This window comes from Cryptotermes secundus, unplaced genomic scaffold, assembly GCF_002891405.2.
Source record: "Cryptotermes secundus unplaced genomic scaffold, Csec_1.0 scaffold7, whole genome shotgun sequence".
NCBI lineage: Eukaryota > Metazoa > Arthropoda > Insecta > Blattodea > Kalotermitidae > Cryptotermes > Cryptotermes secundus.
Window position 1 is genome coordinate 402,012 of NW_019727389.1, and position 27,874 is coordinate 429,885.

A 27,874-nucleotide genomic window follows, 5' to 3' on the forward strand; every position below is an offset into this window, starting at 1 on the left:
CCAGTTTTGCCGACGTTTTCAGCTTTCACAGTATACTGACTTTATCTTGCCTAGACTCCGTTGGAGGACATGGTTTACCTAGTGTGAATCTATGCTAGTGGACATTATGCACAAAGTGTATAATTAGGCATATTAATTTATACTGCTTACTAAGCTTACCATGGGGGTACGCGGTAGCGTAGCTGGTCGAAGCACTATGCTATAAGCCGGAAGGTCGCGGGTTCAAGTCCCGATGAGGTCACTGGATTTTTTCAATTAACCTAATACTTCCAGCCGCACTATACTCAGCCTCTAACAGAAATGAGTACCAGGAATATTTTGGGGGGTAAAGGGCGGCCGGCGCGTAGGACTGACAACCTTTCCGCCATCTATGAGCCGATTGCCTAGAAAATGTGGGAACATCAACAACATCTCACAACCCTATGGGCCTCCACGGCCTGTTACAAGGATATCTTTACTTTTATTTTACTTTACTAATCTTACCACCTATATTTAAGAAACGCAAGAAAGCGGGCACTCTAAGCGCTTCCCAGACTAATTTCTTACTACTACATAACATTAAGGCATTTCAAGTGGGTCTGTCCTTCAGGTAAAGAATAGGTTATAGCAAAACGGATAGGTATTAAAATGAAATTCTTCCAGAGACACCCTCAGAAAATTTAACCCAAATTTACTGCGAGGTATTCGACGTAAATCTTACGGAAAGAGAGAGAGAGAGATAAAAAGTAAAGCTATTCCTTTAACTGGCCGTAAAGTCCCAGAGGATTGTGAGACGTGGAGGCTCCCACACTTTCTAGACAATCGGCTCAAAGCTGGCGGTAAGGCTGCCAGCCTTACGCGCCGACCGCCCTTTACCCCCAGGAAGATTCCTGGTACTCATTTCTGTTAGAGGCTGACTCGACCCCAGGGCCATAGTGCGGCTGGAAGGATCAGGTCAATTGAAAAATCCAAAGGCCTAATCGGGAGTCGAACTAACTAACTTCATGGAACTCAGCCCTTCTTAAGAATCCGCCAGAGGTGCAGATACTCAGGAACATACCGAAGCTTCATTATCGTGTTCACAAGGGCCCTCCACTGGTCCCTATCCTAAGCCAACTCAATCCAGTCCATACAACCCCATCCTATCTCTCAAAGATAAATTTTAATATTACCCATCCATTAACGTCTTGGTCTTCCTAGTGGTCTCTTTCCCTATGGCTTTCCCACCAAAATCCTATATACATTCATCTCTCCCCCATTCGTGCTATCGAATAAGCACGTATTAATTTGAAAAGTTCTAGGATATAGCGGCATGCAATCCGATGAGACTGCACTGACGTTTTGGAATAACATATCGTCTCCATCTTCAGGGTCGAAAATTCAAGGAAGAAAGCAGCAAGCAAAACCCTTTACACCGACAGCTGCGACGCCCTCAAATCCACCATTTACTCACTTTATGATCTGGGCAAACAATTTTTTAAAATACGCAAATTGAGGCGTGACAGATGGTACATTACGAATTTTATAAAAGTACGTGTGTGTAGTTCTATTCCAAAGATTCTATTAGTATCAGATAATTTTTCTGACGTGCCATGCTACTGCCAGGCCGCATATTGGTTACAGCTAAAAACCTGTCCTGTCATTGCCCTGTTTCCCTTTTACGTGACAATGCTGAAGGGAAAACAACTTAGAAGCAGTTGGTAACTTCTACAGACTAGCGTGCTTATAAGGAAACTTGGTCTGCAAAATTGTTACAACTTTTCAAGAACTTCTCTCGTCCAGACTGCGTAGCAACTCGGCAGAAGAGAAACAAAACTTTGGTTTGGATTCCAGTTTATTTCTAGAGAGGGAAACAACACGGGAGATGGGAGATGTACGTGTATATATATATATATGGGTGAACTGGAGGCAACACAGAGATTGCTGTGTTGTTTAACCACAACAGTGGATACGACATCAGATTTAAAGGCGGGAACTTCAGAGAATGGTTAGCTAAACGACTGATATGCTGGTTCTGAGGTTCTTGCCGTGGTATGAACAGTAAGGTCTTTTGGGTTTCTGAAGTTGGAGGCGATATGTTCCTTCGAAATGTCAGAATCTCTCCACTCTCTAGTCAACTCCTAATTCGCTAAACAACGAGTATGAACAAAAAAAAAAAAAACTCCGTGGATGGAGTCCGCAAGCGAACTATACCGACCGAGCGACCGCCGCTTCTCGGCGAAGTTAGTGTCAACTTTAGCGGATAGAGGGTGCCGCGTGGTCAGCGTAACGGATCCCCACGGCCGTTAATCTCGGTTTTCTAGACCGGAGCCGTCATTTCCTTGAAACGGCTTCTCAATTAACCTCACGAGGCTGAGTGGGCCCCGTTCCAGACCCACTACTTCTCAGGAAATCTGGTAGCGCTGGGAACAGAACCCGGGACCTCTGCATCTGTAGCCAGGAACTCTGACCACTAGACCACAGAGGCGGTCCAACACAGCAAATACAAGAGCCCTCGATTTAACACCAGCCTGAGTCATTTAACCCCAATTAACATCCCCACAACCTATTCTTTATTTATTTGTGTCTTATTTAACGACGCTGTTAGGAGCTCAAAGACTATAAGCGTCGATACAACCTACCTCGCCAACATCCGTCATAAATAATACCACATTCCTCCTCAGTGACCTCACGAGGTTCTTCCACCAAAATCCTGTATGAACCTTTGTAACAGCACTCAGAAATTTGGTTCATAAGGCAACTCTTTAACTTGTACTCAAGAGATGTCCGGTTCGAATCCCGATCGGGGCATCAACCAATGTGACTGGAGCGTATCACCGTTTCCCCTAGACCCTTCAGGAAAATTCTGGGATAATAAATTCAATTAGGCCAAAAAAAAAGAACTCCTTCCACGCGTTTTCCAATTCACTATTCATTATCATCCGATCATGTGAGGCTACAGACAAAGAGTGGGAGTTCTGACAGCATCCTTCAACAAACTACAAAATACATGTTGAGCGTGTGAGGAGTACATTTGCGATTCTAATATCCATTATTTTCGTTACAGCTCAGACTCTGAGTGGCCACAGACTGAAGGCTCGGAGTTCGATTTCCAGTAAAGACCACGTCTAAGAGCTTTGGTTCCTGGGATATAACGCCGTATAGTCCTGAGAAGTATACTGACGTTTCGGAGGATTATGTCGCCTCCATTTCAGGGTGGAATAGTAAGCCGAGCAAGAAACCATCATGAAGCAAGCAGTAAGCTTACCTTCACTGCACTATACGGCGTTATGTCCCAGGAGGTAGAACTCTCGACAGACAACGGTGTGAGAAACTTGGGATACATCCATGGGTGGCGAAAATTTCTTATATCAACTAACAGTGAAGCAAAAGCGACAACCGCAGTCTAGGGGTAACGTTCCCACCTCATGACTCAAGGTACGCGGGTTCAAACCCGGCGGAGGTCGTGGAATTTTTAAGGGCGGAAAAATTCATGGAACAAGTCCTCCGGGAGGAACTTTAAACCGTGGGTCCCGTGCGTAGATTTACGGCACGTAAAAGATCCTCATGTCTCTAAGAGACCTCTGAGCAAAATTAGGCAACAAGTTTCCCGCCCAAGTAGTTTCCAATGCCTCTGGTAGATGGGGGCAATATCAGGTACCAAGGGCCGACCTCGTTGGCTGAACGGGGCTGATAGCACGCGACAGTAGAAATTAAAAGAGGACGCACAATGGACCAATAACTGATCTAAGTGCATGGGGAAACCCACCCCCTCTAATAATAATAATAATAATAATAATAATAATAATAATAATAACAACAGCGAAGCAAACGACGCCTTTATCTGCGCAATTTTGCGACGATATGCACTACTGACTGCAATGCAAGTCTGGTAGTGATAGCAGTAGCAGTTATTTGTTTATGTAACGATGACTTATTAACCGCATTGCGTCGACCGACGAGATGGTTAAGAAAGCACACTGGAAAGTACGGCGGTAGAATCAGCCATTGCATATCTGAAGGTAACAACCTAGCACATCTCGGGGGGGGGGGGTTGAAAACTACCAAGTCAGTATTGCCGGTTCGCGATCCGAGATTCGAACCTGGTTCCTCCAGGAAACAAATCACAAGTGCAAATTCCTACACTGCAACGTTTGGTGTAACAGCAGCAGAAATGTCGTTTCCAATATAAAACAAGAAGTTCTGGGAAGAACTAATCGGTCGGGTACGGCAAACTGCTGCTGGCCCACGCCAGCACAGTCATTCTTGGTTCCGAATCCCGCGGGACTCACCATATTTTACTGTCTCCCGACTCTCACTCGGAAAAACTAATCGCATACAAAACATCGCGTTCAGCAGTTCTTCTACTGTTGCGTGTATATTCGTTGCAGTGGGAACTTTTAACAAGCCGTTACCTGGCAACGTTACGGGGACGAACAGACATAGAGACAGCAGGGTGATCTCTTAAAAGAACTCAGTGGCTTTAGTCCGCTAGCGAACTATACCGACCGAGCGACCGCCACTTGTCGGTGAAGTCAGAGCCAGTGTCGCGTGGTCAGCGCAATGGATTCCACGGCCGTTAATTTCGGTTTTCTGGACGGGAGCCGCTACTTTTCCACTCAAGTAGCTCCTCAATTATCCTCACGAGGCTTAGTGAACCCCGTTCCAGACGCACTACTTCTCAGAAAATGTGGTAGTGCCGGGAATCGAACTCGGGACCTCTGGATCTGTAGCCAGGAGCTCTGAGCACTAGACCACAGGGGCGAGCAAGGTGATCTCATAATCATCCTTTTTTCAAAACAAGGAAAGTAGGCTAAAAATGGTATATGAACGTGAAAGTTATGAGAGAAGAAACGTGGAGGCAGGACAGTGGTGATGTACGGAGTGGTACTGACGAGGGCCAGATAAATGTACGAGTCGGACGTCCGTTACAGTTCCGAACAGGGGGAATGCCACTGATTCAAGGCTAAGCTCTGGTTTCGAGAGACTAGGCAGAAGGCGGCAAGGTAAAAGCTTTGCTAGTAGCACATCAGCCAACAGGGAATGTTCTGGAAAATCGGTTAACACGTTAAATCAAAGCTGTCACGATATGTGCCTAAACCACTTGCCATACCACACAAAAAAAAAATTGCCACATTCTGGGCACACTTTTTTATTTTTGTGAGGGGGGGGGGCTCTTTCACAAGATTCTCAGAATAAACAGCGATTATTTTTGTAAACAGCATTAACAGACTCGTAATGGAGACACCGTGGTTTTTGTGCAAAAGGAACTGAAGCTTGAACTACATTATTACGGATTTCAGGCTTCCCTACTTCTTACCACTTCAAAAAGTGACGCTCTTTTTGCCCCCGAAATAAAGTGTCTCACTTCTCCTTACGAGCGGTAATAGATTTTCTTGGAACACCCACGCTAATTAGCATTGCTCAGGCGCTGGATAACATCCGAGCACGAAGCTGGCGTACCAGGTTATTGGTCTGCCCCCCCCCTCCCCCAGTTCACTCTCTATCTCTCTGCCTCTCTTCAGGAACCAAAGGGCTAAGAATGTCATAACACAAACAAACATCAACAAGATTGTTGAATCACTCTGTGATGTCGAGCAATGCGCAGTTGCATGCCACTCGGAACACTTTTATGGCAAGGTTGGATGTAAGCGTTCATTGGTACAACAAATCTTGTGATGGCCTGTTCATCATACAAGGAGTCTTACCGCTTCTCTTAATAAGGAGTTGAAAACCTGTACAAGGTAGAACGCCCTATACATAAAGAAAAGAAAGAGTAAAAGAGAAGCAGAAGATGCTAAGCAATTAACAAGAACAAGATGCCTTTAAGAAAACAAATAAAGGACAGTTTTCTCCCGTTATGCCTAGTCCAGTCCTTCTGTATAAGGAAGCTGCAAGTCAAAAACCACAACGTTAGAATACAAAATGACCTTATTTATTTAACAAAAAGTGAAGAATCCAGTTAGCCAATGAAGAGTCAGACATTTAGAAAGTGTTCAGTGAATTGCAGTATTTATAGCAGAAACATGTTATGGAATTAGAAGTAAGCGGAGCTTATACTGAAACGAGGACATCAGAATACTGAGCTATGTAACACATAAAATGACAGATGGAAAATACGGAACTGGAAGGCAGTGAAGACAATAAGTTCTGGGAAGAACTAATCACCCACTTTCTTTAATATGACAGGGATTGCACAGAAAATGACTAGTCCAAACAATTCTTCTATTTCTGGGTGTGTTGCGGCGGTAACGTTTTTAACGAGTCGTTGCTTAACAACTACAGGAGGATTTTTACCAAGCCGTTCCGTAGCAACGATACGAGCATATACATACAGATATACATACTGATGGGAAGGATTTATGAAGTACATCGAGATGGGGGCCAGGTGCTATGATATACATACATAGTTTCATAAACTGTTTCAGGCATTCAAAAGTTAATAGGGGGATTACCGACAGCATGGTGATCGCATAAGCATATTTTTTCAAAATAAAAAAAAATCTCCGTGGCCTGTAGTCCGCAAGCGAAGAATACCGACCGAGGGACCGCCGCTTGCCGGCGAAGTTAGTGTCAACTTTTGCGGATAGAGGGTGTCGCGTGGTCAAGCGCAACGGATCCCCACGGCCGTTAATCTCGGTTTTCTAGACCGGAGCCGCTATTTTTTTCCTTCAAGTAGCTCCTCAATTATCCTCACGAGGCTGAGTGGACCCCGTTCCAGAGCCATTACTTCTCAGAAAAAAAAAGGTAGCGCCGGGAATCGAATCCAGGACCCCTGGATCTGTAGCCAGGAACTTGACCACTAGATGACTAGACCACAGAGGCGGTCTCAAAATAAGACAAGTATGCTAAAAAAGCTGAAGTTAAAAGAATTTATCCGCATTCTTGTTTTACACTGGGGTATTTAGAGACGCCGCAATAACTGTATGAGGCACGAGGAAGGAAGGGATCGTGGCCTATTTATGGATACTATCGTTTAGGTCTATGACCAAAAGAGCAAAGAGAACAGTTCGAATTCAGTGTTTCGCCAGCTGTCAATATAAACAGACGCAACAATTAGACACTACAGTGTTAAAGAGAGACGGGAATACTGTGGGGGGCGGATGAGTTTATAACAGACTATCTTGATAAAGAAAACAAGAAAAAAAAAAAAAAGATCACTACTGCCAGCAAGTCACGAAGCAACAAGGGGAGTCTGACTAAAGAAAAGAAAGAATTTAGAACAACGCAAGCATGAGAAAAGGAAAGCAACGCAAGTCGTTGAGGAATGTATCCCTTGGAGAGGTGCCAGTCACCTCCGTGGGTTCCCGAGAACGCGGGAGAGAGGGACAAATATAACACATATTGTATGCAAACGAGCGGGCGGTGAAGTCACGGTCAGTCCTTCGTCACTTCATACATGAAGTGCCGCACAGTGCGGTGCCGTAACTTTTTCGTGAAGGATAAGAACCTTAAATGCATTTCTGTACATTCAAATAAGCTTTATCCCCCTCTTTTTTTATATCATATATATATATACCTGCTGTTTTTGTGGGGAGGGGGTCGGTCAGTAATTTCAAGGTTAAAAGGTTTCGGGGGACAAAAAGTTTGCAAGCGCTTGTTTTTCAAGGTTCTCCCTTCGGTTTACATTCTCTGACCACAGCAACAATAAGGCTAATGGGGGTTGGTCTCGCACCCGACAGTCTGAGCATGGGGTCGGGGGTGGTAAATTTAGCACTGCACTAAAATTAGGTTGCGAAGCAACAGTAAGTCTGTCCCATCTTGTTGACCCACTGCTATAATTCATTAGACACTAGGTTACTACGCAGAGCCGGGGATAGGGTAGTCGGTATGGGCGACCAAGGGGTTCGAGTTTAAGTTCCGGTAGGGTCAAGAACTTTCTCTTCTCCACGTTTTCCAGACCGGATCTGGGGCCCACCTAGCCTCCTATCCAATGGGGACAGGGGTAAAGCGGCCGGGCGTGAAGCTGACCACTCACATCCAAGGAGTGTCGAGGTTAAGAAAATGTGGATCTATACATCCACTCCCACATACGCCTTCATGGCGTAGTGCTAAATTAGTTAAGCAAAGGGGCAACTTTACCTTTTTTACCCAAGTTACTACTCGAAGGGTATCTATCTATATGTTGAGGCTACTCTCTCTATAGGAGTCGGGAGAGCGACAGGCTGAATAGCCCGAGTTCTATTCCCGGCAGCGTAATTTTCTTCTTTTTCTCCAGTGTCCAGCCCGGCCCCGGGGGTAGAGCGGCAGAGGCGCGAAGCTGCCCACTCACCTCCATCTAGTGTGGAGGTCAACAGAAGGTGTAGCTGTATCTATACTCTCCCCTATATCTACGTGCCTTTATGCTTAATTAATTAGGCACGGGGACAACTTTACCATTTAACTACCACTCTAAAAACAGTTAGTGGGATCTCTTCCTCTGAGGATACGAGGATATAATTATCACTGCTGTTGCTGTCGTCAACAGCACTATACAAGTATATGACTGACTGACGAAGAATCTCTTAGGAAGAAGAAAGAATATTTTGCCACTTTTTCAACATCCTTTGAAGAGACAATCAAGTGTAGTTTGGCTTAAACGAACATATAAATGGAAGGCAGACGTAACAAACGATGAAAACGGTATAGACCATAGCAGGTTGTCTCTCAGAACATTTCATGCTATTACAAAGGTTCAGATTTTTTTCCTCAATTGGCGATCAAAGTAAAACTAACATTAGACGCTAAAACTCTCACTCACTTTGAAGGTAGCAGCTACCCAGCCAAGCATATACACTAAAAACACAAGGCACGGTCAACTTTCGTGTTTGTTCACCGGAAAGTTTCCGGGGAGTTTCACAACAACGAAAACGAACACAATCGAACTTAACTTGAGGGCGTTAAGCAGAGGTCTCCAACCCCTCTCAGTTGCTGACCCAACACGTCCAAAACAAAGCGTTCGAAACAACAGCTTTGTTAATTTCATACAAGTAAATGGACATTTGACGAACTGTCAATAGCTTCGTTCACTTTAGAGAACTATTGAATAAAATGTACACGTAACTGAGGAAAGTTTTCAGGAAACATGAAGGCTTCAAGTTGCAATCAGAACTGTGCTGACCAATTTTCCAATTATTTAGCTTTTTAGGAACCTAGAGCATAACTTGAAAGCATAAGTAGAGGTTTTGTCCGTCCCAAACCACTTATGAATTTGGATAAAACACTGCATATGATACATCAGAATCATACCTTCTTCAACTATACGGAATAGGCAAGAGGAATAAACTAAATGCACAATGGAAAGGCCATATGCTTTCTCTCGTAAACCACTCAATCAATTACATACAAACACACCCCGTGGTTTCAGTCCGCAAGCTAACTATACCGACCGAGCGACCGCCGCTTGCCGGTGAAGTTAGTGCCAACTTTAGCGGATAGAGGGCGTCGCGTGGCCAGCGGAATAAATCCCCACGGCCGTTAATTTCGCGTTTCTAAACCGGAGCCGCTATTTCCTTGAAACAGCTCCTCAATTATCCTCACGAGGCTGAGCGGACGCCGTTCCAGACCCACTACTTCTCAGAAGATCTCGTAAGTAAAGAAAGTAAAGGTATCCCGGCAACAGGTCGTGGAGGCCCATACAGTTGTGAGCTGTTGAGGCTTATAGATGGCGGCAGGGTTGTCAGCCCTACGCGCCGGCCGCCCTTTACCCTCAAGAATACTCCAAGAAGCAGCGCCGGGAATGTAACCCGGATCTCTGGATCTGAAGCCAGGAACTCTGACCACTAGACCACAGAGGCGGTCACTCAATCAATTACATTGTGTATATTCCACATGATAAGTTGTTGGGGGGAATTTAATTTTGGGTTGAAGAACCGGATTCAATATAACGCTTAAGCTGCAGGAAGCTGAAATCGAAATTAACCAGTTTCTTTCAGATGTCTCATCCCACACAAATGGCATAGAACATGACCTAATGGTCTAATTAGGACCAACAACTGTATCTGAAATTATTTCCGACGTGACGAGGTACGTCCAGACAGACTCCGAAAGACCACCCAGCGTCTTTGTCATCTGGTACCGAGTGCTGCATTCATGCAGGGCCAAGTTTATCACTGAACTCCACCTACCGCCGTGGTTAAGAATACACTCCACTCCCCCCCATACGCTTTCACGGCATGATGTTTAATTAAGCACAGAGGAAATTTGAGGACATGAGGAGAAAAATATCCCAGAGCTCCGTAGACACGGAAGCGTAGCTGACTGAGGCACTATGCTAGAAGCCGGAAGGTCGCGGATTCGATCCCCGTAGAGGTCATTGGATTTTTCAATTTACCTAATCCTTCCAGCCGCACTATGGCCTTAGGGTCGACTCAGCCTCTAAAAGAAATGAGTACCAGGAATCTTCCTGAGGGGGGGGGGAAGGGCGGCCGGCGCGTAAGTCTGACAACCTCGCCGCCATCTGTAAGAGAACTGTCTAGATAATGTGGAAGCCTCGACGTCTAACAACCCTATGGGCCTCCACGGTCTGTTACAGGGTTAGCTTCACTTTTTCTCTTTACTCCGTGAACTTCGGGAAAACATTTATCTGCAAACGAACATCGGGACTGAAGTGTTCATGGTTATGAAGCCATGTGGTCTCACAAGTGATTAGCAGCATTTCGGATCGTGGATCCCGGTGCCTCCATTTCGACGCCACTTACCACACTGTACGGTGTAAGAAACTAAGACAACCACAGTTTAAATTTCAGAGCCGTGAAACCTCAAATGTCGTACAGGAAGAAACTTTGGCCGACAGACTCAATGCGATGATATGGTATCAGAGTTAAGTAGTCCGTTCAGTGCTGAGACCAGACCATAAAATAATGAATTTAACATGAATAAAATTGACAGGTTCCAAACGAGCAAGAATTTTCTATATTTTATTCTTTAATTTTGCTGTATCTAACGACGCTTTCAATCGCCTATTATTACAGCAGCGTCAAATGAAACAATGACTAGGGAAAACTGAAAATGGAAAGGATTTCGAAGGATGTGGCCGTGGCCTGATTTCAGGTACCATTCCAGCCTTGGATGCACTGAAGAGAGAAGCACAAATACCAGTCAGGAAAGCTTGTCTCGGGGCCCAGATCTAATGCCGGACACTCTAGAACTCAAGACCGAAGTGCGAACCGCTCGACTACATGTTCGGGCAAAGTTGTTATGCTATCGAACCATTCTGTTCAGTCCACTGAAGTTTAACTCACCGAAGCAATCCAAGCGAATGCACGTTCGCTTTAGTAAATTTTAACAATGGAGTAGTTACGTCAGAACTTTTCTGTAATGTAATTATGTAAAGACTGCAGGAGTTCTGAGGGGAACAGAAGAATTTAGTATTCGACTAGAATGAAGTCCAGGATGGTGGCGGAAGATCATTCAATAACGCAAAACTCCATTCCTCCAAAGAGAAAACAAATCAACAAGATACTTGTGGCATTCAGTAATTCTCAATACACCTCCATTTATCACTATCGAGAGAACTAAAAATAGCTTTCCCCCTTTGAAACGTAATGGCTGCTGCTCCTCCTCGCAAACAATTGAAGCCCACACACAAACAGCTACTGTGGTCCAGTCACAGAGGGGCAAGATCAATAAACTGAAGGACACAAAGTCCTCATGCCAGAGCAAGTAAAGAAGGAGCGAGAGAAGGCAAGAGAGAGATAAACTGAACACAGGAGAGCGAAGAAGATATGGGTCGTACGGAAAAATAAAGGGCGTGGAAAGAGACGGAAAATAATGAAGCACGAAATTAAACTGCACATAATACACAAAAGTTTAAAGTAGGCGGAGATACCTCGATGAAAACACGTATAAAATACAAGAGGAATAAACGTGCTTCAGCATGAGCTGTGAAACTCGGTGAGTAAAATGATAGCTTTCGGGGGCTGGACGATCGAATTTCGATTCCTCTCATGTTTATTTTCGTCACCAGATTCAGAAAACCCAATTAGCCTTCTAACCGGAGGTTCAGATTAATAGTAGCTTGGCCACTCACCTTCGCAAAACGTCAAGGTCTAGAGTAAGTGGAGCCTATCTTCATAGAGTCTATACGACACAACGGATTCTTGCATAGGCACACAAATACGCTTTTTTTACATGTTAATGTGACAGAATTTTATGCGATTCCTGGAAAGCTTCTTTATTTAAGGCCACTTTACGAACAGCATAGCTACAATAAATGGACGAATATCAATGCTAACTGGGTCTTGTAGAATCTCAGGTTCTCACACGAGTGGTTATGTACAGTTCAATCTTCTGGATTAAAACGTCACGTAGCCTGTTGAAAGTCAACTGACGTTTTGGAGGAACATATTGCCAAGCCATGTTACTCCGAAATGTCAGCTACTTTCAACGGTCTTCATGGTGTTATATCCCAGATGACAGGAAACTGGACCTTATTTCGGGTTCTATTCCTGCACTTGCGCCGAAAGAGGGAGAAAATCCAAGAAAAGTTTCGTTCACGACACGAGAGCTCTCAGTCCATGTGTTAGGTGTTAGCATCACGCCACAACCAATCCAAATCACTTAAAACATAGCTTTCGTTAAAACACAGGAGGAGACAGAGGAGCAAAGGAATTACAAAGGCACTGATTTAAAAGAGATCAATGAAGACAGATACTGCAGAAGAGGGGTGGAAGGAAAGAAAGCGGCGCAGAGCACGTTTTCATCGAAGTCGCAATTTCCATTTCGAAGACGTTCTGTGTGGCATGGTTGCTATACAATGCACCTCGAAACGGGGCGGCTGTGTACACGAGTGTTCGTTATTCACAACAAACCGCAGGGCTCCACCTTACAGACGCCTAGAAATCGAATATGAGACAGCAACATACAACATGACCAACGAAATTGCATTAACTATGGTTTATATCAATTAATCTGATCATGATATTAGTTTTAACTTACATAATTTTTTTTTCGACGGAGATATTGTAATCCTTTATTTTTATATACCTATATGACTCGTTGGTTTCATTTTAATATTACACACTACCTGAAGAGATAGGACAGGACTGTATGGATTGGATTGATCTGGTTCAGGATAGGGACTGCTGGAGGGCTCTTGTGAACACGGTAATGCACCTTCGGGTTCCAGAAAATGCTGCGAAGTTCTTGAGCAGCTGTACAATCGGCAGCTTCTCAAGATGGGCTCAGCTCCATGAGTGAGCGATACTCCCTGGAGATGGTCTTGTAATACAGACATACCTCGGGGGTTTGACAAGCAATGGACATGAGAAAGTAAACTATATATTTGCTTGGATGACAACTTACAACTTGTTTTAATGTGCATTGTGCTCTTTATTTGGCGATGATTAACAGACGTTGCAATCTAACCGTTCCGATTTTAATATCTAGATTAATAATTATACAATGTGCTTACGCAAGAGATGATTAAACCAAGCAAAAGAAACTGAACGTATGAGTTGAATCTGACGTTAAAAATGTAGCTCTTCTCATCCTCCACCCGCCAACTCCCGCCTCGATATGCGGCGTAAGACAGCAAGTACTGTTAAAATCGCACTGAGAAACCACATACAAGAGGGAGTGACTCTCACTCCCGAAACAACAGGCTATTCGCGCTATTAACTTAAGAAGACGACGAAGTATGTGATACGCCTTTCTTTGGAATTTACAATGAGCTTCCTTTACTACGTACCCAAGACTGACTGACTGACTGACTATCTAGCTAGCTAGCTATCTAACTAATTATCGAATCTAATCTATCTAATATATCTAGCAATCAATCTGTCTATCTAATATATCCATCTATGGCTCTACTGCCCTTTGTTGGACCTTGACCGCTTTCTCAGTTTCTCAATCCTACACACAGCTGATAGGATTCTTTGGACGAGGGATCAGCCTGTCGCAAGGCCGCTACCTACACACTGAACAACACAAACACAGAATAAACGTACACAGATCATCCATGCCTCGAGAGGGATTCGAGCCTACGACCCCAGCGTTCGAGTGAGCGAAGACAGTTCATGCCTCAGACCGCGCGGCCACTGTGTTCTGCAGGTACCCACGACTGGCCGTCACGAAATATGCATCTAATTCCTCTGAGCATCCTATACACAATACTGGTCTGGTCTGCAGTAGCCAACCTAGTCTCAACTTGAAGCAACGGTTCCAGCACTCTAGAAGGATGCAGAAAATTGTATAATGCGGAGCTTCGTAGTCTGCAATACTTCACCGTATGTTAGTTTCGGGCACATTACATTCATAAAATGTATGGGGAAATTAAGAGCAGATGATTTCGGGTGATGTTTGTTACCGTTCAGTCCAAAAAACTTTTTTTTTCCTCGTCTGTTGTCTAAAAACATAAAAGTTAAAATCTACAGAACTACAATTTTGCCTGTACTTTGGTGTGGGCGTGAAACTTGGTCTCTGACATTAAGAGAGGAACATAGACTGAGGATGTCTGAGAACAAAATGCTGAGAATATTTGGACCCAAGAGGGATTAATAGGGATAGGCTGCAGAAAACTGCACAGTGAGGAGCTTCAAAACTCATACTCTTCACCAAGTACAATTAGAATGATCAAGTTACGGAACGTGAGATGAGCAGCGTATGTAGCAAGCATGGGAGAGAAAAGGAAGTAAACAAGATTTTGGTGGGAAAGTCAGAAGGAAATATATCAGTAAGAAAGCCTAGGCTTAGGTGAGAGCATAATATTAAAATGTATCTTAAGAGACACAGAATGGGAAGACACGGACTGGATTCATCTAGCTCAGAATTGAGACTGGTGGGGTGAGGGTTCTTGTTACCACGGCAATGAAACTTTGGGTTCCATAAAATGTTGGGAAATTCTTGACTAGCTGAGCGACTGTTGGATTCTCGAGAAAGACTCGACTCCATGGAGTTAGTTAATGCTTGCTATCACTGGAATTGGGAGCCGGGATAAACCAGTCGGTATAGCGACTGGCTACGGGCTGGACGACCGAAGGGTCGCAGTTCGGGTCCCGGTAGCGTCAAGAATTTCCTCTTCTCCACGTCGTTCAGACCGGCTCTGGGGTTCACCAAGTCTCCAATCCGATGGGTACGGGGGGCTCCTTCCCCGGGGGTAAAGCGGCAGGGACGTGACGCTGACCACTCGCCTCCAACTAGTGCCGAGGCCAAGAAAACGTGAATCTATACACCCACTCCCCCATACGCCTTCATGGTGTACTCCTTAATTAGTTAAGCGCAGGCACAACTTCACCCTTTTTACCAGAGGAATTGGCATTAGGCACGTTGGGAATTTTCTTCAAGGTGAGGTACCCAGAAGAGCTCTCAGGTATATTAATTAGATATCGAGAGTTCTGAAGGCTCCCAGAGCCGCCAGACAGTAAATTTGGTCGTGAGTCTCGTGGGACTCGGAATCAAGAACCACTGTGCTGGCGAAGTCTAGCAGCAATTTAGCAGTCAGGATACCGAGGGCTCTTTTCTTAGCTGAGAAATCAATCCGGTTATTCCAACTGCATCTGGCACGGAAATGAATGCGCAGAGCTTTACCTCCACTCCCCCCGATATCGTCATCGCGTGATGTATAAGTACAGGGACAACTTCGTCTTACCTTCGACCTTGCTGCCGGCTAGGTCCCTCCGTCATACAAGATAAATATTACCTCTACATACTGCCTCGGTACAACTTCTAGTTTCTGGACGTTCCGGAAACCAGAAAATTACCATATTTTATCATTGCAGCAGCCCGATACCATTAACCACATAGCAACACCGATAAACTGTAGCAGAAACACGACAACACAAGTTTCGTAACGATAGTAATATTACAACTAGACTGGTCTGAACTTGACAAAATGTGTTATTCATACCTAAGCACAAGGCGTTGCAGTTGTATGGCCAACCTTGGGCATGCTGTAGTGGCTCTTTTGTGCAAAGTGAATGTCAGCTGACTGCTGTATGCATGCAGCATAATAAAGCTGGAAATTCAGGTCAGCTTGTTTTAGTCAAAGTTGTGGATGCATATTATAATGAAATTTACGCAGACCCACTTCTGCTTATACATATAAACCTTAAAAGCCGGGATAGCTCAGTCGGAATAACGAAGAGTTATAATTATATTCATAACTGAAGGATATATTAATTCACGGTTTATTTAGCATCATTATCCCTGATTGTGTTGTGTCGAGGGGTGGGACGGTTAGTGAATAATGAACTGGAAAATATATGGAAGGAAACAGTCATGGCCTAATTTTAAGTACTATCCAGTCACTCGTCTAGAGGGACTGAGGAACACCACTAAATTCTCAGGAAGAAGAACCGGTCTCCGAGACGAGATTTAAACCTGGGACCTCTCAAATATTTTTTTTTAATATCGTGGGGCGAGATGAGACTGAGTCCACTTGGTGTCGGCCACTAATTGGTCTACTGTACCAACCACGGATGATAGATGAGCATGGGGCATTTGATAGATTGAGAACTGGCAGGGGAAACCGAAGTACTCTGAGAAAACCTGCCCCAGTGCCAATTTGTCTACCACAAATCCCACGTGGCATACCTGGGATCTAACCCGGGCCGCAGCGGTGAGAAGCAGGGGACTACCCACCCGAGCCTTCCCAAATATTAAGAAGCAGTGCTAAACATTCCACCACAAGAACTGGTGACCTAAAAGAGAATGGCAAACGACTGTTTCTAGAAACTTTCTCCCTTAGGTCGGAAGAGCCACGTGACCCAAGTTCACAGGGAAGTAGCACTCGAGCTCCAAATTCTGCAGGCTCCAGTTTCGAAACAAGAACCCACACCGGCTCTCCTGACAGGCTCACACCAGTACCGCCTGAAGTTCTGTCTTCCTGTCATAAGCCTTAGGTAACTCGACGTTCTGCAACTCCAGTAGTCGAAAGAACAAAGATACAAACAAAAAACCGACATTTCATTTATTACTAGCCAGAAATGTAACTGTCCAATATGTTCCAATGTTTTCTTCCGCTGAAGAGCAGAAGGAGAACATGAAGGCGACATACGAGTTCTGCTGAAGGTACACAGTGGTAGGTAGACTTCAACCAATTAAAACCTGTTTGCAGATTGCACTGTTTACAACGCAATGCCAGGTGGCTATAGCTGTAAAAAGGCGTAGGGAGTTATTTAACCAGATGCTGCTCTTTTTAGGTTAGAAAGCAAACAACACAGTATGTTACGGTTATCAGCACGTTAATGGCGTGGTAATTATATTATCGTCCCTAACAAACTACTAATTTCTGGTGGTCAAGAATAGAATAATCTTCGTATAAACACTTGTGAGCAGAAGGGACTCATCTGGTTACACTCCATTTCATTTTATTCGTAAAAACAGATCCAAATTCGGAAACGGAAGGATAGTGTGTTATTGTTAATGCAGCAGCAGCTCGTGAGACTCGCAGTCGGAAGATAGTAGGTTCGAATTCAACCTCAGTTCTTTTTGTGAGTTTTCTCTACAACTAAAAACGAATGCTGGAAAAATACCTCAAACATTTAAGCACTAATTTCTTCTGAATACGATACCGAGTTATCACGGATCATCAATATTAAAACAGGATTTAAAACCACTGCGGTGTAAAGGGTTCAATTAGTGCCTGTGAAAATGAACAGTACTGTTCATGCAGAGACGAAAATCCATTTGCACCTCGCGGAAGATGTGAAAGTCCTCACTCCAAGGACAGGGTATTATAAGTTTGTAATAACGTTTGTCTTCACAGACAGTTCATGAACATTTCAGAACGAATAAGTCCTTTCGCCAAGTTAAAATGTCCATATACGCTACATGGTAAAAACGATTCGCTCAGTGGGGGATGGAGTCCAACTGGGTCCACTCGGCACGGCGGCCACTGATTGGCCTATTTTACCTGCCGCAGGTGATTATGATGATGGAGAATTGGTGGAATGAAGATTGGTAATGGAAACCGAAGTACTCGGAGAAAATCCGCCCCAGCCCCACTTTGTCCACCACAAATCCCACTTGATCAGACCCGGGCCGCCGCGGTGAGAAGCCAGCGACTAACCGCTTCAGCTATACGATAATAAATGATCTATTTATGAGGTAATAAAAAGGAGCACAACGAAGAAATTCGTTCTCGCTTTCAGTTTTGAATCATTTAATTTTTACACCTTTCCAAATAAATAAATAAAAAATGAAACTTATCCACTATTTTACATGGGCGTAAAATTTGGTCAGCAGACACTAGGGAGGGCCGGGGAGACCTAAATGAGAGGCAGGATTGTCATGACGTGTATACTACCCTTCGCTTAATATCGTTAGAGTGATTAAAAGACCGATAATGTGGTCCGGACACGTAATGCGCATTGTAGAAACGCGAAATACATAATAAATTTCATATAAGAGGTCATTCGGAAGACGTATACGTGTATGTAGAAAAGAATACAATATTATAACGGATTTCAAATAATACTATGTGGTAATCTGTACTGAACTGAATTAGATCTGGACAGGGTCCGGCGGAAGGATTTCGTGATGTAGTGATGAGCTTCAGCAGGAAATATCTCGGTTATCTGAGCACCTGCTGCAGAGAGCGGCAGCTATTCGCCTCCTTATCAAACCGATTCATGCAGCTTGTGTTCGGGGCGTGCTCGTTTCGAACCTCGGCCGGGGCACGGAATATCCTGTGGTCAGAGTTCCTGGCTACAGATCCAGAGGTCCGGGTTCGATTCCCGGCGCTACCAGATTTTCTGCGAAGTAGTGGTTCTAGAATCGGGGTCCACTCGGCCTCGTGAGGATAACTGAGGAGCTATTTCAAGGAAATAGCGGCTCCGGTCTAGAAAACCGAAATTAACGGCCGTGAGAATTCGTTGCGCTGACCACGCGACATCCTCTATTCGCTAAAGTTGGCACTAACTTCGCCGACAAGCGGCAGTCGCTCGGTTGGTATAGTTAACTTGCGGACTACAGACCACGGAGTTTGATTTGTTTTCCTCTTAGCCGTTCCAGGCAAACGTCGACATAAAACCTCGCTCAGACCAAGACCACTTCCTCCCACAGACTTTCCAATTCTTCACTGACCAATCAACTTATCACAATTCGACGCTATACAGTCTGAGATTATTGGGAGCCTCGTAAAATTAGAAGAACAAGTTCCAAGCAGCGAACAAGTATCGTCTTCTGGGGAGCATGTGATTCTTTTAGGCCATCTGAGCATAATCAACACCTCCTGCCCTTGGAACACTGCACCCAAACACAATGCACTGTTATGTCACTGAGACAGTTCGCCACAAGTCGCGCGAAAAAGGGAACAAACAACCTTCCTCTGAAGGAACAGAATACACTACCTTTATTCCTGCTGCTCCCACCTGGAGCACAGGGTATCCGTGAAACGCTTCCTTTAACTTCAGTTTCTTATTCTTAGACAGTCGGTAGGACTCCTTGGATAAATGATCAGCCCGTCGCAAGGCCGCTACCTACACACAAACACAGAACAAACGCAAACAAATATCCATGCCTTGAGTGGGATTCGAACCCATGATGAGAGAGTTCGAGCGAGCGAAGACATTTCATGCCTTAAACCGCGTGGCCACTGTGATCAGCGACTATAAATTAAATGGCAGTAAAATTTGAAAGAAAGAAATAACGGCCACCATGAACCAGATCGAGTGCGTATGTTCCGCACGAGGGGCGTCTGTCTGAGGTCGAAGTCCTACACACAGGTCAAGGGAAGAAGACAAAGCTCGTGTCGGAGAGGCCAGCCAGCATGCAGTTTGGGTCAAGAAGATATCGATCAACGCCATTCAAACAACTCGGTCCCTTGGTGTTCAGCGAAGTCGAAGGTTCCCTTCGGAGCCTAATTACAAATTTTGATTAGCTGTGGGGAGAGTAACAGCCAGCCAAACAATTCATCTGATGTTGAGATTTAACTCCACGCTCCTGTGTACCTTCATAATTCCACAGGGTCTTCACCTTTAAGGTAGATAACCTCCCCATTTTAAACAGGGAAATGATTTACTCCTGCCACAGGTTTACTGATTCACCGATCAACTGTGACTAATTGTGAACGTAACAGTTGCGTCAATCACGTTCCGAAAGCCGACAATCCCGAAGGGACATCATGCTTGCTAATAGACTTCACTTATGCATTTGACACCGCACACTAATTTGTATCGCAAGGATAGTGCCAGACGCTTAATTACCATCCTCAGACTCAGTCAATACTCGTAAGTGCGTTTACATCACTACATTCTTCAAATTGCATGCAGTTTTATTGTGATGTATTTATGTGCAGTGCTGATTACAGTGGCCGCGCGGTCTAAGGTATGAACTGTCTTCGCCCGCTCAAACATTGGGATCGTGGGCTCGAATCCCACTTGAGGCATGGATGTCTGTGTGCGTATAGTCTGTTTCTGTTGTTCTCTGTGGAGGTAGCGGTCTTCCGACGGGCCCATACCCCGTTAAGGAGTCCTACCGACTGTGTAAAAGATCAAGAAACTCAAAAAACGGACTAGGTCAACAAAGAGTTGTACAGCCGTAGATAGATAGTTTATGTGCAGCGCAAAATGAACTCAGAAAATTAATGTCATGTTTCTTTTGTCCGGCAGTCCAATTCTTTTTTTTTTTTTTGGTCCTACGCAAACATTCCGATGGAATGTCAGCAAAATACTCGTCGAGCGACTTGGATTTTTAATAAGCTCCTTACAGGAAGGCTGGAGCAGGGACAGCGCAGTCGGTATAGCGCCTGGCTACGGGCTGGATGACCGAGGAGTCGCAGTTCGAGTCCCGGTGGGGTCTTCTGCATGTCGTCCAGACCGGTTTTGGGGGCCCAACCAGGCTCCTATCCAATGGGTACCGGGGGCTCCTTCACCTAGGGTATAGCGTTCACTTAACTCAAGCTGGTGCTGAGGTCAAGAAAACGTGGATCTCTACATCCACTCCCACATACGCCTGCATGTGATAGTGCTTAATTAGATAAGCACATGGACAACTTTATTTTACTTACTTACGTAAAGTAAGCACGAATTTAAAGTTATAACACTGATTTAAAGAGGTTAGTTGTTAAAGAAATATATATATATATATCGACGTAGGCCTATGTACCCCATTAGTAGCTTGTGTATGTTGAAGAAAATTCGACAAAATTGCTCTGTACACTGTGAAAATCTGTATCTGCTATTGAATGTATGACCTTGAGCGGTGTAGCATCCTTACTACTAACTATATTCGTCAACAGGACTACATCCACAATAAATAAGAAAGACTGTGTACAGAGTTTCGCAAAACTGGCACGTCACTTCGGAATGGAGTGCGTCTTTCCACTTCTGTTCACTTTCAAATAAGCAAATGCGAGATGCATGTAATGAGCAGTGATAAAAAGAAAAGAACAATACGTGCAATGAGAACACGATTTGCTAAACTGACCATTCAGGTAGCTGAAAGCAGAGGAAAGAATATATACTCAAATTTAATATGTTCCGTAATCCCGTACGCCATTACGTCTCTTTGAGAACATGTTTATCAATCCAATGAAAAGTTTTTGAAGCAGCCTTAACAAAACAACTGGAAGCCAAAGGATGGCACACTCGCATTACAGTTGCTCCTTGTGACCGTTTCAAACTTCGACATTCAGACCTCCCAAATCATGAACTTGGCCTCTAATATACTGTGACGGAATAATCCATTGCTAGGCAACGGCTCGGTAAGTATCGCCTAAAATTCGGAATAGTGGAGAGGCCGTCCACTGTTAAGCAACGGCTCGGAAATCACGTTCCCGCTGCAACGAATAGCAACGAAGACACGTTGCTACGTAGCAAGTCGCTAAACACGGATTCCCGTGTCAACGGATAAGGCTGAATAACAGAAGAACTGTCCAAGATGGTGACCTATATTCTGGCAGCGTGGGAGTTATAAAAGCAGTCGTAATTAAGTCAGAAGGCAGTTCAAGGTGTGAACAGTCGTAAACAGTCATAGATTGTGAGCTGTCATAATGGATTGTAATTGCTAAGAAGTGCCAATAAATCCAATTATGTAATCCGGAACCCCGAATACATTACAATATTCTTTTTGTAAACGAAGCGTAAAGTTGTCCCTGTGCTTAACTAATTAAGCACTACGCCATGAAGGTGTATGGGGGAGCGGATGTATAGATCCACATTTTCTTCACCTCGGCACTAGTTGGAGGTGAGTGATCAGCCTTGGCCGCTTTAATCCCGGGAAAGAGCCCCCAGTACCCATAGGATAGGAAGGTGGGTAGGACCCAGAGCCGGTCTGGACGACGTGGAGAACAGAAAATTCTTGACGCTACCGGGACTCGAACTCCGACCCCCTCGGTCGTTTTACCCCCAGGACCCATTACTATTGTTATTCAATACAGTGGCTTGTCGAGAAGTTTTTCTATCTGGAAACTGAGACAGCCTCCGAATTACCATACTATATGATGTCAGTATCCAGAAGACAACATGAGTATTACTGTCATCTGAACCTCATATCTTATGTATGGCTACGTAAGCTTAATATATTATTCCCGTTATCCATGCCAATACAGAGGGGAAGAAATGTACGAATAAATGAAAAGCACTGACAATCTAAAACATTCTATAGTTTCACCTCACACTGCGGCATAAATTACTTCAACCTACAACAGATCTTAGTGTTTCAATAAACATTTCGTAACGCTTATCTGTTTTTGAGAAATCGTAAAAAATGTCCGACCAAGGTTTTTTATGGCTGACATAAACAACAAATATTATCCATATCGATATGAGGTAAACATCTATAAATAGACATGCCGCAGATTAATGAAGAGACTAAACAAACAGACAATCAAACAACTACAAATTAAGGTCGCAACAATAGCGATAGCAATCTATGTTAAGACGTTTTATGGTATAGAAAAGAGTCAATGAATCCAGTTGGAGTTGTGCCAACATCTACAAAACTGCGTAGTCACAAATTGATCGGTAGTGCATCAACTAGGCCACGATTTCCCCCATTAGTTTCTGGGATACGTGCCAAATTCTCTGCGTCAGTCCTTCTCAGAGCTATGAACCCACCCTCCCACAAAGCGACTCCTGCTACTCTCACAAGTAAAATATTGAGGGGTATACAATTCAGCGGCCGGTCACGGTAGCCGAGCGGTCTAAGGCATGCACTGGCTTCGCTCGCTTGGAAGCCAGGACCGTGGGTTCAAATCCCACTCAGGGCATGGATGTTTGTGCGCGTTTTTCTGTGTTTGTCTACAGGTAGAGGCCTTGCGACGAGCTGATCACTTGCCCAAGGAGTCCTACCGTATGTGTAAGAACTAGTACACCGAAGTGAAACGGAGAGTTTCATGGAGGTAGGCCTAAGCCCAAATTGGGGCTGCAGCGCCACAGGAAAAAAAAAAAATAATACAATTCAGCGAATTAGTTCTCGGTTGCTTGAAACCCCGCTGAATGTCATAATATTTTTACAGGACCTGCATAAAATCCAACGCAAGTTACCATTCAAGTAGAGCTCGTCTCTACACAATGATATTTTAATCTTCTTAATATACATTAAATAAAGAACACTATACCCAAAGGAGCCGTAGTAGCGTAGTCGGTATAGCGACTGGTTACGGGCTGGACGAATAAGGAGCCGGAGTTCGAACCCCGGTAGGGTCAAGATTTTTCTATTCTCGAAATTGTCCGGACCACCCAACCTCTTATACAATGGGTACCGGGGTCTCTTTCTCCGGGGCTAAAGCGGCAGAGGCGTGAAGCTGACCACTCACCTCCAGTTAGTGCCGAGGTCAAGAAAATGTGGATCTATACATCCACTCCGCCATACGCCTTCATGGCGTAGTGCTTAATTCGTTGAGCACAGGGAGAACTTTACCACTACACCCGAAACGTCTCGCGCTTACATTTCTATTTTCAGTTACGTCAATAACGAACGAAGCCACAATCTGCAGCAGTGTTTCTTCTGAAGCCGAGACTCGCTCAGCTCGTCAAGAAATTCTCTGTCCTTTAGGTAACTCGGAGGTTAATTACCATGTCCACAAGAGCCTGACGCTCGTCCCTATCTTGAGGCAACTAAATCAAGTCCACAACACCGTCAAACCCCATTTCCTTAAATCCACTTTAATATTACCCTCAAAGCTACACCTGCGTCTCCAACATGGATTTCCTACATCCCTCATGGGTGCGACACAATCAGCCTACGTCATGTTCCTCGAACTGATAACCGTAATAACATCTTGGGAAGACTACAAATCATGAAGCTTCTCGTTATGCAATTTTCTCCAGTCTCCTGTTAAATCCTCCCTCTCAGGTTCACACACTTTCCTCAAAGGGCTTTCGAACTTGGATCTCATTCCCAGCGGAACGTGCATGCGCACTGCAACGCGGAGGATTGTTACCTGTTACACCTACGTATAGAGGCACCCCAATAATCTTACAAAAATATTCACGAACCGCATTACAGCTGCCGAATGTCTCGTACTGATTACCTGCATTAGAAGAAACATAATGACATCTGCGACATGGAAACGGCTGTCCTGTCGCAGCCCATCGTATCATGCTGACAAGCAGATAGTGAGGAAAACAGCAACTGGTAGCAAAGCTGATCTGCAGATTTTATTTTCGAATCCATCGCAGAACCTTGTGCTGCTTCCTGTAAAACACGACGCGAGGCACTGGTTTCCAACACATTCCTGCTGGAACCCGACCAAAGTGTGCCAAAACAGAAAATCCCGATCCACAGGTTCATATTACGTTGACGGCTACGAGACGGTAGTTAAGTTAGTCTGACGTTTCAGTCGGCATAGCGACGGGTTAAGGACTGGACGGTCAGCGTTCGATTCTAGGCGGAGGCAAGAGCTTTCTTTCTTCCCCCACATCGCCCAGGTCGACTCTGGTGTCCACTCAACCTCCTATCCAATCGGTACGGAGGATCTTTCTCTGGCAGTTAAGCGGCCGGGGCGTTAAGCTGACCACTCACCTCCATCTAGTGCCGACGTCAAGAATGGTCGAGCTATACCTCTATTGCCCTATAAGTTTCCTCGGAATGGTGCTTAATCAGTTAAGCACACGGACACGTTTACTCTTACTTTCTAAACCGACGACTGTAAATTGCTGCCGGATGAAAGTCGAAGTAGGTTACATACAGCAGTATCGACGCCGTTCACCTACAGGTTTACAGAAAGTGTTGATTCTGGGCAATTTGTTCTGCAATATTGGAATACATTTTGTGTACTCTGAAGAAACAAACGGTGCATTAAAAGAGCCTTCCGAAAATTCTTCCCGATCTCACTAACTCCCCACGCGACAGCAGATTCCAATTCAGGTCGCGAGCCGTTGTTGGAAGACACTTATATCACGACCCTCCCAATCACTGTCAGCTGATATCGCCTGCCGTGAAGGATGTTCCCAGTGTCATGATGAAGTAACTGTTTCTCACCCGAAGTATACTTAATTGGGGGGTTCACACTACAGTTTCCTGCCAGTATATTCATACCTACACCTGACATGAACCCAGCTAATCAATCATCTTGTACAGGAACGAATCAATCACCTTCTTGCATTTTATACTCGTAATAAACCATCGCCTTGAAGATGGTACTTAAAAAGTAAAGCTATCCCCGTACCAGGCCGCGAAGGCCCATAGAGTTGTGGGACATTGAGGGTCCCACATTATCTAGACAATCGGCTCAAAGATGGCGGTAAGGTTGTCAGCCTTATGCGCCGACCGCGCTTTACTCCGTAGGAAAATTATTTAATTCCTGATACTCATTTCTGTTAGAGGCTGAGTCGACCCCAGGGCCATAGTGCAGCTGGAAGGATTAGGTGCTCAATGACCTCATCGGAACTTGAACCCGAGACGTTCCGGCTTTTAGCATAGCCCCTTAACCAACTACGCTACCGCGTGCCCCCGAAGATGGTACTATACACGATCACAGCCGATCGCAGTGGCCGCGCGGTCTAAGGCATGAACAGTTTTCGCTCGTTGGAACGCTGGGATCGTGGGCTCGAATCCCACGTGTGGCATTGATATCTGTTTGCATTTATTCTGTGTTTGTGCTATCCTGTGTGTGTGTGTGTGTGGGTAGTGGCGTTGCGACGGGCTGATCCCCGTCCTCGGAGTCCTACCGACTGTGTAAAATATCAAGAAACTGGAAAGCGGCCGAAGTGCAACAAAAGGGCTGTAGAGTCACTGACAAATAAACCGTTACGCGATAAGAATACCTTCAAAGTAACACTGTAATAGAGGAAGAGTTTCGTGGGTCTCAAGAGAGAGACTACCAACTAGTATTACTGTCTTCTGTGATGTGACGCCATGTAGTTTGGTAGATGGATATCGGCGTTTCGGAGGAACCTGCTTCCGCCTTCTTAAAGTGGATGGATGCAGCAAGTTCCTCAGAAACGCTGGCACCTATCTACCAAATTACACGATATGATCATAGCACAAGACACTAATCCTCACAATAATACAGGTTTACATGGATAGATGACCAATCTTCCGCACAATCCGAAGTTTCCTCGCAAAGTCAAATGGCTATACAACGTTTCCAATTAAGAAATTAGAATAAATTTACTGAATTTACATACATACCAACATACATATTATATAAGTACATCGCACCCCTTTGACTTCCATCAGAATGTGAAAAGGGCTCCAAAAGGTTCACTGAGGTCTTTAAGTAAAGTGATCATTAAAAAGGTACAGTAAAGGTAAAGCTGCCGGTCACGGTAGCCGAGCGGTCTACGGCATGCACTGTCTTCGCTCTCTTGGAAACCGGAATCGTGTATTCGAATCCCACTCAGGGCATGGAGGTTTGTGTGCGTTTTTCTGTGTTTGTCTACAGATAGAGGCCTTGCGACGAGCTGATCACTCGCCCAAGAAGTCCTACCGTATGTGTAAGATCGAGAAAAACCGAAGTGAACGGAGTTCATGGAGGTAGGGCTACGCCCAATGGGGCTGTAGTGCCAAGGGGGGGGGTAAAGCTGTTCCTGTGCTTAACTAATTAAGCACTACGCCAAGAAGGCATATGGAGGAGTGGATGTATAGATCCACATTTTGTTGACATCGGCACTAGCTGGAGGTCAGTGGTCAGCTTCACGCCCCGGCTGAAAGAGACCCCGGTTCCCATTGGATAGGAAGTAGGGTGGGCCCCAGAGCTGGTCTGGACGACTGGAGAATAGAAAATTCTTGACCCTCCCGGGACTCGAACTGCCACCACTCTGTCATAAAGCCCGTAGCCAGTCGCTATACCGACTGCGCTATCCCTGCTCCAGAAAAGTAGAGATATGAGAGTGAACCAGTGGGTAGTAGGAGGACAGGAGCGATATAGTAAGGAAACAATGACCTTTTGAGCCTATTTCGCCGACAGAGTGGGTGGAACAAAAGACAAAGAACCAATGGCAGGGAGTGGGGAGAAACAGCGCGGAGGAGGATAAGCTGAAGGGGAATGAGGCTTTAATAGGCCTGAATCGGTACCCTGAAAAGGGCACTGATCGATGGGTCTAATGACCTAGCAGGAGAAGAGCACAGGGGAACAAGGCACGCGGCTCCGAAACGTCAGTAAACTTTTACCACGCTACATGGAGTCACATCCCCTCTATATCGCCGTAAGAATCCCATATCTCCCTCCCTCCCACTGTCAGTAGTATGCCGCTGGTGCAATTCCTTACCTTTTTCGAGGGGAATCTGCGCTGTGGTGGCCCCAGCCGCTTCTGTCGCTGGAGGAGGATGTTCACCGGTCGGTGGGAGCTTCCCGGTGCGGAGTTTCCGGCTCACAGGCGCTGCTCCGGTGCTGGTGTTGTAACTCCGGGTGTTGGCACCACTGCCACTATTACTGCTACTGCTACTGCCACTGCCTCCTGTTGGTGTCACGCACGCACCCCGACCCACTCGCGACTGCAAGAACAGGACAGGTGCAAGTGACTTTACATGGAATGCCTCTTTTGATAAAGAAGTATACTCCTGACAGAAAGTACTATACACGGTTTATCAGATATATATATATATA

At 45.0% G+C, this 27,874-nt stretch overlaps 1 protein-coding gene across 3 annotated transcripts in view; it reads right to left on the minus strand.

Annotated features, from left to right (window-relative positions):
- Window positions 1-27,874, minus strand: part of LOC111864611 — a 629,006-nt gene that overhangs the window by 344,882 nt on the left and 256,250 nt on the right. For all 3 annotated transcript variants that reach the window (XM_023851980.2, XM_023851979.2, XM_023851978.2), the window contains exon 7: window positions 27,537-27,762. In XM_023851980.2, the coding sequence (XP_023707748.1) occupies window positions 27,537-27,762 (226 nt within the window). The remainder of the gene's footprint in view (window positions 1-27,536; window positions 27,763-27,874) is intronic.